Source organism: Stylophora pistillata, chromosome 5, assembly GCF_964205215.1.
Source record: "Stylophora pistillata chromosome 5, jaStyPist1.2, whole genome shotgun sequence".
NCBI classification, from domain to species: domain Eukaryota; kingdom Metazoa; phylum Cnidaria; class Anthozoa; order Scleractinia; family Pocilloporidae; genus Stylophora; species Stylophora pistillata.
The window spans coordinates 30,465,172-30,478,621 of NC_142523.1; the positions used below are offsets into that span (position 1 = coordinate 30,465,172).

Here is a 13,450-nt window from a genome sequence, read left to right on the forward strand (position 1 = left end):
AAACTGTGACTTCTACTGTGAACACGCGCAAGTATCTACGACAAAAGGCTTCTATTGTATACCAGCATATTCTAACTTATAGTTCTCAGCTCAACTAAGTCTGGCCCTCAAATTTTTAGAGTCTGAACGCTTCGCGAAAACAGTATCGCAATGTAAAAATTCAGTATGCTTCGGGTTCGGAAATAAAACCGTGAGAGTCGTCGCTGGCGCGGTGAGGATCGGAGAGCGCCAATCAGAACAGATGCCATTTGAACTTTGGTCAAGTCTTGGTTAGCCAATCAAAGATGAGTAAACTTTTCGATCCAGTCACATCATATGAATATAGCGTCCGCGTGGCATGGATCAAGTTTATCATAAAACAGTCACGATGGCAGACAACTGATGTCAAGTCTCCGTCAACTACCAGGAGCCCAGCAAATGCCAGGAACTCGTCAGGTTCATCGAAGAGAACAGCAAGTTCAACGAAAAGCACAGCAAGTTCAACGAAAAGCACAGCAAATTCAACGAGAAGCACAGCAAGTTTAACGAAAAGCACTGCAAGTTAAAATATGGAGACCATGGTAAGTTCAGTGATAGGCACGGGAAATTCAATGGAGGCAACAGCAAGTGGATTTGTCTCTGAAGCAACTACATCGCCAAGGCGTTCAGGCAACGAAGACTTTATAGGCTATGTTCACCAGTTGTCTCCGATAAAACGTAACAAAAAAAACACTATTGACTATTCTACACTGCTGTTACAAACTAAAGATGGAGAGCAGCAAGAAGCGTTGCTGTACTCTAAACACAAAAGGCCGCTGTCGGTGGATAGCGAGAAATGTCGTACGCCTGCAAAGATTTAACCCCTCACCTACACTTCAGATGGCGAGAAGATAATCATAAATGACATGACCAAGATATCAGTACCTGGCCAAGCTGAGTACTCATTTCAGTTCAAAGAGAGCCTGATGCCGGCGCGTACGCAGCCCGTTTCAATTGAAGACATACTAAGTCGTACCAATGAATGGGAGAATGTCACATTGAGCGGAAAAGTAGTACGTGTTGGCGACATTTCAACGGTTGGTGCGAAGCAGTTGAAATCGGCGGAGACTACGTCTGCAGATTCCAGTGGAACTATAGTTGTAGATATATGGGAACAGCAAATTCCAATGATTGAAAACGGGAAAGTTTATCGTATTGCCCCTGTTTAAGTGCGTTCTTGGGCTGGAAAGAAGAAACTTTGTACTACTGTACGTTCAGTAGTAACAGAAATTATTGCTGATGACACACTTTCAAAGGTGTTCGTTTCCGAAGAAGATCTGAACACAGTAGACTGTAATGAAGTAACGGTGAAAGTGTCAAATATTTACTCAGTTGAGGCAGTTGAAACATTCATTCATTGTTTAAATAAGTATTGCTCAAAACGACTTCTCCAACCCTCGGCGGGAAAAATTGTGCACTGTGACAGGTATGGATACACTATGAGATCTAGCAATTGTACTAAACAAGTCTGTGCAAAGATTGTTATCCAACTTGAAAGTGGCGAGCAAGGCAAGTTAACGGCATTTCAAAGTGTTTTGAACAGCATCTTTGAAGGAGAGATTTCTTCGCTGTCAGAAACCGACGTGGCAGAAAAGCTTTTACTTTTAGAGGAGGTAATTATTCGATATAATTCTGATACGCAAATTATCACAGGGCTGCTGTTGTTAAAATTGTCTTAAATGAAAGCAAAAGTTATTCACTTTTATTAAATTTTGAAATGGAATTACGAGTTGCGTTGCATTGCGTTGCGTTGCTGAATTACGTACTGGAGAAAACGAAGGATGTAGTTGAAATTGGTGGATACTTATTTCAGCAGGCATTGTTGACACTACTATATTCAGGAATTTAAAATTTAAGTCAATTTATACTGGAGACAAAATCGCAAACTTGCACAGTGTACGCATGAGACAGCCCCAAAATGGCCGATTTACGACGCTGATTCGCAGGAGCATACCAGTCCCCTCCCCCGACAAATAGATTCGTACTGATTCCTACCACCACCGGGTGCGGCTAATACACAATTCCTCCCAGACGACTTGCGATCCCGACACGCAGACTAATAAACCCCGCCGATGGTGGCATAGTGGAGGCTGAAGCCCCCACAAAAATGAAGTGATGTATCTGATCAAACAGCTATCTATAGTTGAGACTGTGTCATCGTCGCTTTACGACTTTGAAGCCCTTTTCTTTCAACCTGAGTATTCTTACGCACATTTCCTGTTCGTTTGTGAGCTCTACAAGGGCGTATTTTGATAATGGATGGAGCGAAAGGAAGGAAAACCACTTCGATAATTTTGGTCACTGCACACCGACGGACGTCAATTTGATAATAGTGTTGACTCAATGTACTCAGTCAAAAGTGTTGCTGTATTTTCCAAAAGAAAGGACAACTGGTATCGCCCCTTCAAGGTTGATTTTGGGTAAAAGCTTCAAATACAAAGAAAGGAGCACGGTGACAGTCAACTGGGAGGGCAAGAAAATACAAGCGGAGATTACAGCTGTGAAAGGAAGTCTTACAACCTTTTTCCCATAATTCTTTGCTAGACAAACAAAGATTCTGTCAGCCATTTTTTAAATGGGCTCCTCACACATCACACCAAAAAAGTTAATTTAGAGCACATTTTGTTGGTCATTAAGTTTTTACATTTATTACTACCGAACTTACTCTCATTGTGTCCTTGCTTAAAGAAAACGAAGAGATTCTAAATCAAAAAGACATTGAGTGGTCTTCCAAGTTTATTTCTGCAACTGAACCCGATCCAGTTTCCAATCAGTCCAATTTACCAGTCGAAAAACAGGAAGAAACCCAGCAGCCACGGAGAACTCAAGTCAATTGAAGGGATCATGAGGTAGACACCGTTCATTTGCATTTACAAGATAATGAGGTCGCGTTGATTTCAGTGAAAAAAAATTCCACCTGTTAACGACACCATGTAATTGTCCATTGAGTAATACAGAACTTGGGCTGAATCAAATTGAATGATATTTCACGGATAGAATTGATTCGAGTTGTGTAAGGAATTATAGTCGTTTCATCAACTTTCAGCTCTCAGACTTCTAATGGCCGCCAGTTTGCAAACCTAATATGTTACACGTACGTAAACTTAATGTGGTACGTAGCACAACTTGAGTGCAAGACGGTTGCACTCTCAACAGAAGATTCAGAACGAAACAGGTACCTGCTGAAATTTGTTCTGAATTGCAATTAATATTAGTATTAATTAATATTATACCATTTATTTTCAAGACCGAGAAAACTACCAACAACGCACATGGTGTGGGAAACTGGCCCATCGATACATGTCAGCGGGGCTTATAACTTTCCATACGTAAACTTAACGAATCGTAAAACAGTACTTTGGTTTATGATAAAACTTTCTATCACAAGCTCAGTGGTAGGAGTTGGTGTGGGTGTCTGACTGTTTGATGCTCCTTGGATAAGATAGTAATTACGCTAAAGAGAAAAACGCCACTGATGTTTGATAATTCTTTTTTAAGGACGACGTCATCCATAGCAAAGCTAAGCAAGGATACGGCAAGGTATCAATTGAAAGGAATTTTGCGATCAATAAAAAGCCATAAGATATGCTTCTAACCTTTTAATTGCAGATATTAAATAGATGGGGTGACATAACACTAAATACAGTTTTCTTTGTGTGATTTTTGTAGAGTACAGAAATAAACGCTCATACATATACATGATCTACATCCATTCAGTTTTCAAATAAGAATTCCGTTTTACCACGACAAAGTTGTCTGTCTACCAAAACGAACGCTCCTCATAAGCGTTCCCTTTTTTTCTCGTACGAACCGAAACCACATAAGAAAATTAGTAATCTAAATTTACTCACTCTGTTAAGACGGTTCTCTCCGTTTACGACAAAAGCCTTTAAAACTTAAAGCAAAGCAATAAATTTAAATATCAATGCAGTCAATTGTTTTCAAATAGCAATGGCTCGAAAGTTAAACAAAGCAATATGAGAGCAAAATGCATTTCAATTAAAGGACATCAGTTACGGAGTCAATAATATCGGCATACGGGATACTTCAATGGTAATTAATACCACACTACTAATCCAATACCAAACTACAAAAAAATTACCAAATTTCAAATATCCTTGGGAGTATTCCCTTCCAGATTTGCTACAAAAAAATTTTACGGCGGAATGTTTTCACTGCAACAGCTTGCAAATTTAAAGAGTATAAACGGGCCGCTTCTCAAGTTGTCTTTGTTGTTTTGTTTTTGATTGTTTGGATGTTATTTTATCTCTTTCTATCCTGTTTTAATCAGCGAAGGAAACTTAAGTAATATCTACCCAAGTTCTCGTACTCTGAATCCAACTGAATTGATTAATTATTTTTATCTTTAAACAATTAACTTAATGAATTATTATCTAAAACAAAGATATCACTTGATTCTTTAACATGGAAAGACCTTAAAATCATCGCTGTCATCACGCATAGTTTAGCACTGAAAGGTGACGGAAAGGTACCCTAACGGCGAGCACTGGACCATTTTCCCAATCTTTTAGCAGCAACCTTCTTTGCAACTTCCTCACTCTGTCCAGCATCTTCATCTCCAAGATCTTCAACCCTGGAGTATTTTTTCTTGTCATAAGCTCCCAGATTAAGTAGTTCCTCATATGTCTGGGTTTGCAATTGAAAGCAAGAAATAAGGGTTGTACACTTGCTGCATAGCACTATATCACTATGATGTTTAGCTGAAAAGTAGAGTTACTTCCACAGTGGACTGAGAATCTCTGTGATTTTAAGAGGAATTATAAACTGGAAATGGTGAAATGAGCGTAGACGGCATAACGAGCGTGGAAATATCGCTGACCAGGGATCTAAATGGTCCTACTTGAGCCGTTTACAGCGCTATGGGGAACAAAACCAGTACCATCAAGCATTGCTCCCGAAACTAAATGATGTCAAAGTAATGAAAAATCCACGAGACTTCAAAATTCATAGAATGTCAGCAAGATTTCAATTCTTAAAGCAAACCTCTTCACGAATGTATTTGTCCATTCTTTGTCGCAGGTTTTCAAATGGAGGACGGAAGTCAGGGTTAAAATTCCAGCACCGTTTCATCATATCATGCCTGAAATTAAACAAGGATGGTCAATACTCAACTACTTTTTTTGGAATCTGCGAAGAATTGCAAGAAGCTTCTTTTACTGGAACCCTTTTAAGGAAAATAATGGTTTAGGTTTGTTTTGGGTCATCGAACATATCGGCACTATTTCACTCGCTCTGATCTCGTCGAAGTGCGTAGGCACACATCACCACAGCTGAATACCTTATGCTCTTAGTTCACACTTTTAAAAGAAAACAGCTTTTATATTCATTGGTTAATTATTCCACTGCAAAAATTTCTACAAGAAGAACGTTAATTGTGATGTACTGTGTTGAAATTTAGGCTACACATTGGAAAACGTCGATATCGCACCAGAGAGGTACAACTCACAGTTTTTTATCAATATGATCAGGCTTTGGCAGCTGATATCCTTTTGTGACCTCTGCAACCACCCTGCCTTCTGACCATCCATCGTATGGAATTCCTCCTGTTAAGGCACAAGGACGTGTGCATGTGATATTTAACAATTATTCGCCGAAGGCGAGGTGAATATCGTCGAATAATCCCCGAGACGAGGTCGAGGGGATTATTCGACAATATTCTCCGAACCTGAGGCGAATAATTGTTTTAGTATAATTTCAGAGCTGAACAACAGAGAAATTTCTAAAATAACATTTTAGTAACATTTATTAACATTTTATATAAAGCGCGAGGAGTGGTTTACATAGCGTCATATAATGAACCGCTCGACCAATAGATTGCTGGAAACTCTTTGCTCAGCTCTGAGATTATACTAATACTGAATATATCACTAATAAAGTGGTTGAAATTGTAGTCAGTGAGCCATAATTTTAATAAAGGCTGATAGTTTCGAAAGAAACTGTTTGGGGCTGCGTCGGTGGGAGTAACGAAATAATTTGGATATATCAACAAAGTTGAAATGGTAAATTGGCCACCGTAACGATTACAAAGGCTGACGTTTCGAGCGTTAGCCCGTCGTCGGAGCGAATAGAGGAATTGTGGGTTGTGTGTGCTTTTAAAGGCAGAAAATGGAGCTACGTTATTGTGGGAACATGGCAACGAGAAAAACAATAATAAATTCGTGGAATGAAAAGCGTTCGTTGATCCCTGTGGGATTTAGACTGCCGGTTTGAAAGATGAGCTTTTATTTAAGGTTAGCACGGAAAGCCGTAAAAATCTTGAATAAAAGCTCATCTTTCAAACCAGCCGTCTAAATCCCACAGGGATCAACGAACGCTTTTCATTCCACGAATTTAGTCTTGTTTTTCTCGTTGCCATGTTCCCACCGATAACGTAGCTCCATTTTCTGCCTTTAAAAGCACACACAACCCACAATTCCTCTATTCGCTCCGACGAGGGGCTAACGCTCGAAACGTCAGCTTTTGTAATCGTTACGGTGGCCAATTTACCATTTCAACTTTGTTGATATATCATAATTTTAATAATTTATTACAATTGTAAACATCTATCAGGTCAAATAAAAGTGCATATAAACATGTTCCACGAAATTGCTGTGGCTGAGACGTCGCGGTCCCTTTCAACATCATTTTAAACAAGAAAAAAGTCCGCATTTAATATAGCTTGATGATGCCTAAATCTAAATTTTCCTTAATCTTGCATATACATTTACATAGCTTGATGATGCTCAAATACAAACTTTCCTGAGTCAATCTAATTTAAAGTTTCTTCGTTTTTGTTCGGTTTTGATGGTAGTTTCTAACAAGTGAACACTATGGAAGCCTTCTACTTCTTGTTTCATTTCATTTCATGAGATTAAATATTAATAAGTAGCTTGCTACATATTAAAATGAAAACAGAGTTAATGAGATTTGATTTTCATGCGTAAAAAGGAGATGATCTTTACTTAACACGGGAGTTGTCCTAAAAACGACAACTGTCGTACTTTTTGCCTGGAGGTTATACAACTCGACCGGAACTCATTAATAGGGTTCATTTTTACAAGAGTAGCTAGACTTCTTGATCAGTCTTACAAGACTGGGACACTAATGAGCTAACTTAAGGCAAGAGATTGTAAACCATCTATATTATCTTGTTTAAGGACATTTTTAGGAATGAAAGGCCTGAAAAAAGTAAAAACAAACCCTTATTATAAATATTCTTATTGAACTTAGTTTGGCTTACCAAGGGTAACTATCTCATACAGAACGATTCCATAGGACCACCTGATGAACATACGAGAAATATTCCACAGTTAGTGCCGAGTGAATTTTGGATGTGAAGTAACAACAAAAAGAATCAAATTGGGTGATCATTTTGTTAAGGTGATGGAAGAGTGTACACGATACATACACATCACTCAAAGTGGAACGTCCAGCGAGGTTTCCCAGCAGAATTTCTGGTGCAGTCCATTTGATTGGCAAACATCCCTGCGGAAACAAACATTAAAACTTCTCTTTAAACTATAATTATGATAATGTTATTTAATTTGTTTTGTTTTGGTTTGTGATTGACTTTTGTTATTTTTGCTTTACATCTTTTGTGATAATTTTCTTCAATTGTTCCTGAGTATCTCTTATTTTGCAGAGAAAAATCAGTGCTAGCAGAAACAAAAACACTGTGAAATGTTGAACACCAAAGAATAGTCGGTCCTCCATGTACTTCACAGTATGAGAAAATAAAAAGTAACATTTCAGTAGTTGTGAAGGTGTAGTCTCATCGTCCGGGTGAGTGTAGTCCTGAGAAGGACTGTTGTCGGTGGCAGTGACTGACGTTTCGACAACCTGTGCGGAAGTCAGCATCAGAGTGCTATGCCTAACCTACAGCACTGACTATTTTCAACGACTGACTCTGGAAAGCTGGTTTACTAACTTAGAACAGACTCCCCTAAACAGATGTCAACAACTATCCGCCCCATACAAACGACTCATTCACGACATAAACATCACAAACGACCGAAAAAGAACAACCTAGCTTTACCGACAGACCGAAACAGACCAATCACGAACGACTTACGTCACTTGAGTCTTACAGCCAATAACATCACGGCAAAACCAACCGATCATTTCACACGAACTGGAATAAGAACATTCTACTGACAACAATCACTCACTTGACTCTGATGATGACTTCCGCACAGGTTGTCGAAACGTCAGTCACTGCCACCGACAACAGTCCTTCTCAGGACTACACTCACCCGGACGATCAGACTACACCTTCACATGTTACCCCCGGGTTCAAACCATTTACTGCATTTCAGTAGTTGTCATTTTTTTTTTGCGCAGAAGATGAGACAAGTACGAGAACAACGGCTAACGAAAATGAGAAAAGCAAAAGAGCTAAAAATTTTTGGGCCCTTGAACGGCGAGATGTATTAGAACTCGTGATCTTGGAGAAAATAAGTGCATGATCAAATTAAGACAAAGACTTAATTAAGACCGCCGCAATGGGAAAGGCACATGCAGGAGGTTTTTCTCTCATGAAAATGATGGATTAGTGCAGAATAAAGAAAGTATCTAAAGGAAACTTCTTTCGGATCAATGCATACAACCTCCAATCGAATGAGTCGGAGACAAATGAGGGAAAGAAAAAACTCAAATCAAGAGAAAATGAGAGGACTGAAGGGGGCTACTGAGTAGTAGCGATAGTAACGACTGGAGCTATTTGTAGCATTTGGCAAGAAAAGATGCCTGCTTCCCCGGACCTTTATTCTACTTTAAAAGGTATCTCCCTTCTTCTGCAAAGTCATATTTTATAAAATATGAAGCTACATAATATAATTGTGTAAAAATGTAAAAACAAAACTAAACTTGCCACTCTCTTAAAAATAGCTTTCAAGCAGCCCTATTAGAAAAGAGAAAACATATTTCCTTTCGCGAGACTTTCTACAAGAAACTCAGTGAAATTTATATACCACGATGTTTAGCGTTTTACTTTGTCTTTTTCCTTTTTTTTAAGACAACGTGAACTATGAAAACCATGTTGGTGGTCGAGCTAAGTTAATTTCACGCTGAGAAAATGCTGGCGTTTACAGCTTGTTTCTAGAAAGCTCCATAATAAAGCAATAACAACAGCAACAAAAAGCATTTCCTACCTTTTTGGCATTTCCATGGCCATATTTAAAGCTTTGATATGCCATGCCAAAGTCGGTCACTTTGCAAACATAGTTGTTATCGAGGAGAACGTTTCGGGCCGCAAGGTCACGATGAATGATCTACCAGGAGACAAAGATCCATCACGTGAAAGCTTTTAAATTATTTGATTTAACGAGAAAACGGCGAGACAAAGGTCTGAGCATGTGCGAAGGGAAAAGGGCAACTAGGCAGGCCATTATAGTTCTTTAAGGCTGTCAGGGCTAAGGCGTTTACCTTCTTAAGAGAAATGACAAAAATAGTAATGATGGTGATGATAATTATGATAATCACATTAATAATAATTATGAGAGTAAAATGAAGTTTAGATATATATAGAAAACCAACAGGAGACCGGTTGTGCTCATAAAAACAACATGCTCTTTTCATTACCCTACTTTCTTGTTACAACTGTCAAGGGGCACTCCGCTGTGCTTGTTAGCGCAGCGGAGTGTCCCACAACAGGCCACAATCTAATATGGTTGGCGCATATCCGACCATTTTACCTTAGCATTTATTTTTCTGAGGGTAGTCAGACCTCAGTAGGCATCCTATTTTAGCTGCTTCAACCGAACTATTATGTAAATTACTCTCATATATATATTCTTAGCTTTGATCATAAGAATAAATGCTCACACAAAGGGTTCGGCTAAAATGAAGATAGTTAATAACGCAGTTTTGTTAGACAACGACTAAACTTTGTTTGAATAACCGGCCCTATAAGTTTGACATCCGAAGTGACCTACTCTCTGTAATAAAAGTACCATGGCCCAAAAATGGGTCTCGGACTTTAAGTAAGTGAAACGTACCCACAAATGTTGGTCAGCATCTGAGCTATATTGGAAAACAGTTGAAAGGTCTGAGAAATTTTTCGGAGTTAGAATTGATTTATGACAACAATGAAGGAATTCACTTACCCCTCTCGATCCAAGGAACACCATGCCAGCAGCGATTTGTTTGGCAAACATCACAAGATCGTAGTTGGTCAAATCTTGAGCCCTTCCCTCACCAAGATAATACCGGTCCCTGACTCCTCGGCATTTTCTCAGGTAACCAAGTAGGTCACCGCATGGCATGTATTCCATGATGAGAATTGGGTGAACTTGAAGTGGCGTGAAAAAAAAAGTCAAGGCTCATACCCACCATATCTATTAAAAGTTTAGGAAGAGGACTCAATTTAAGGATTTTCCTTCATGAGACTTAAGCCTAGATTTTTGAAATGAGAAAGCAAGACAGCTCGAATACCAAGATTAATGATATTAGATACTCTGGTCTTGCGTCCAAAATCTTCGTGATGAGCCTATCGATAAATGTTCTCAAAGAGGAACAGTCTAGCTACAACGCGCACACATACACATACACACACAAACGCACACACACACACACGCACACACACGCACACACACACACTCACACGCACACACACACTCACACGCACACACACACACACACACACACACACACAGAAACAAACAAAACAAAACAAACAAACAAAACAAAAACAAAAAATAGAAACCACAAACTTCGTCCGATCAACGAGCTGTTCTTGTTCTTGTTTATGGAGCTCATATAAAGAGGTAGTGTGGTATTTTTAATAACTTATACATTGAAAAATGCGTTACACTTAGTACTTACTTTGAGTTGTAACGCAGCCCATGAACTTTACAATGTTTGGCTGATTGTTTTCACCGATAAGTTTTCCCAGCTCAATTTCTCTCATCAAACATTTCCTTCCCTCCTCTCCAGCAGTGGCTACAACAACAGGATATGTTGATGAAGAAAATAATTCTGATAAATTTACCATTTAGATTATTTTATTTGAAACCAGTACGTTACTCAACTCACTGACGAGTTCTCCCTAGACATCGCTGGGTCGATAGAGTTGGAACCAGTTAAGGTTCAAATCCTACCAATGGACTCTTAGTTTTCTTTGTTTATCATCTTCATAAAAATGATTTTTGTTGCCGCTTTTCTTCCGTATATTGCCGCGAACGGTGAATATCCACGAAAATCAGATCTTTTAAACCAAAATCCTTCACAAGGGCGCCGAGAAAAAACTCGCACTAACTGTTTACAGTGATCAGCCCAAAATTATAATCGAGTCGAGAGAAAGTAAAAGATATAAAGAGGTTTCAAATGGATGGCCTTGTGGCGCCGTTCGGAGATGCTGCCAGGGCGCATGCGCGAAAACTTAGATGTCTCGTATGGGGACCCAGGCGACGGTCGTGTGTAGAGCATCCAATCCTTGTAAATGCTATCGAAAACCACCGTCCACTCAGTCTGTTGGAATGCCCCCCTCAACCCGAAACAGTCTACTACTGGAAAAATGGGGATAAGTCACGTTCTGTTGGAAATAATTGCATTTTTTAGCAAAACATAGTTTAGGAGGAAAATAAGCTCTATTGGATCCATTGACGGATTCACGGGGAAGATCCGGGCCCACCCCTCATCTCCCTCCAAATACAAAGGCACGGCACAAAAAGTTTTGCAATGACAAGATCGCCTAACTGGCTGATTTCTTTTTTAATCAATTTGTTTGCCTTTTCTCTCTTCTGTTCAGTGTTTATCCGTGAGCGAAGAAGAGTGGAGGAGGTTGTGCGTTGGTCGAGAGATAAGTTTGGACCCCCCTCTCCGTATTAAACTTTCTAGAATCCACCCCTGGATTCAATATAAGTATCAACATATCGACTCAAAGGAATCTTACGCGTGAAGCATTTAGCGGCGACTGTTCGGTTTCCAGGCCTTCCATTCGGTGAACTCAGGAGAGCTCTCCATACGGCTCCGAACGCCCCTCGCCCAATGACTTCTTGAAGCAGGACACGGCTCACCTCAATCTCCCATTCATCTACCTCTACATTCAATGGCTCCATCTGAATTGCCTGCTCTTGATCAGGGCTGAAAAGTGGAAACGTTACATACTTTCAGGGTTAAAACAAAGAACGGTATTAAAAGAAATTTTGCCTTTGAAAGCAAAAAAATTATTAATTTGCTAGTATAATTTTATTGATTGCCCCGACTTTTACCCAGATAATTGCCCTTGCTGATGATGAGAAGACAAAGTTATCACTAACTAGGGACCTAACTTATCACAAAACACGCTCGTAACTATTCATTATGTAATTACACTCCTCAGCTCAGACTAAGTAAAAAAACTACTCCGTTGTTTGTTAAAAAAGAATTACGGAAAATTTTTCAGTCGTTTAAAAACCGGAAAATTATACTTTAAATTGAAATTTAAAAAACATTGAATTTTGGGATACAAACAGGTAGAATTCAAAGAAACTTTGAGGCAAGAAAGAAAAAAACTAACAAACGAACCTATAAGGTTGATTCTATCAGTAATTCATGAATGTTATATATGCCGGGATAATTATTATCATAATAAAAGTAAAATGATATCATCTTTGTTACGGTCATCATATAAGGTTGTAAGTCACGAGGGGGTCAGAAATAAATTGAAATTTTTTGGACAAACTGAAAACAATGCTTCACAAAAAAACGAAAAAAAAAATAGTGATGTTGGTGACTGATAAATATGGGGATAGCCTAGAAAGGATTAAAGCATGAGTAAAAATTTGATGAACAAAAGGTAAAGTAATTGACTTACAGAGCCATAGCTGCAATTTCAATCGAAAAAAATTAAGAGAGGAGACAAAGAAGGAAAAACTTTGTATCAATGTATTTAATCAACTATTCTTTTAAAATTGCTATACAACGGCAGCATGATTTCAATGTACACCAAATATCAGCTGAATTGACAAATGTTCTCAAAGTACCGTCATTAATCATAACAATATCAATAATGATGATAATAATAATAATGTTAATAATATTTCAAAAATTATTCTTATTATTACAATAATAATTAACAAATTGCAGTTTTCGCTTGGTCGTTTCATTGTTTTTTCGACTTGAAAGGGTAGGATCGAGGAAACAGTTAAAGTGTGGGGTGACATAAACAAAAAGAAAATATATGTAAGCATTAGTTAGCTTTTGTTACTCTAATCAAAGGTAGCTAAAATAAAACAAAACAACTGAGCTTCACCTGTCCTTCGACGCTTGCAGAAAAAGCAGGCAATCAGCGAAATGACAATCACCACCGCCACTAATCCACCAATGTAATACCACAAAGAATTGGAACCTTGAATGGCTCTTGGAACTTCTTCTTCTAATTGTGTCAAATAAATGTGGTCATTATATCAATCTCAACGATAGTGTCTGTAATAATAGTCATGTTACCGTCCGG

General features: G+C 38.7%; 1 protein-coding gene across 1 annotated transcript in view; it reads right to left on the minus strand.

The window, feature by feature from the left end:
• Positions 1–3,602: 3,602 nt before the first annotated feature.
• The window catches only part of LOC111344457 (fibroblast growth factor receptor-like), a 36,219-nt gene continuing 26,371 nt past the window's right edge, over positions 3,603–13,450 (minus strand). Inside the window, exons 12-22 of the mRNA XM_088761085.1 lie at positions 13,250–13,372; positions 12,812–12,821; positions 11,909–12,099; positions 10,840–10,956; positions 10,122–10,306; positions 9,168–9,287; positions 7,427–7,503; positions 7,259–7,299; positions 5,486–5,582; positions 5,023–5,119; positions 3,603–4,665 (exon numbers count right to left, since the gene is read on the minus strand). Coding sequence (XP_088617211.1) covers positions 4,513–4,665; positions 5,023–5,119; positions 5,486–5,582; positions 7,259–7,299; positions 7,427–7,503; positions 9,168–9,287; positions 10,122–10,306; positions 10,840–10,956; positions 11,909–12,099; positions 12,812–12,821; positions 13,250–13,372 — 1,211 coding nt within the window. The 3' untranslated portion in view covers positions 3,603–4,512. The remainder of the gene's footprint in view (positions 4,666–5,022; positions 5,120–5,485; positions 5,583–7,258; positions 7,300–7,426; positions 7,504–9,167; positions 9,288–10,121; positions 10,307–10,839; positions 10,957–11,908; positions 12,100–12,811; positions 12,822–13,249; positions 13,373–13,450) is intronic.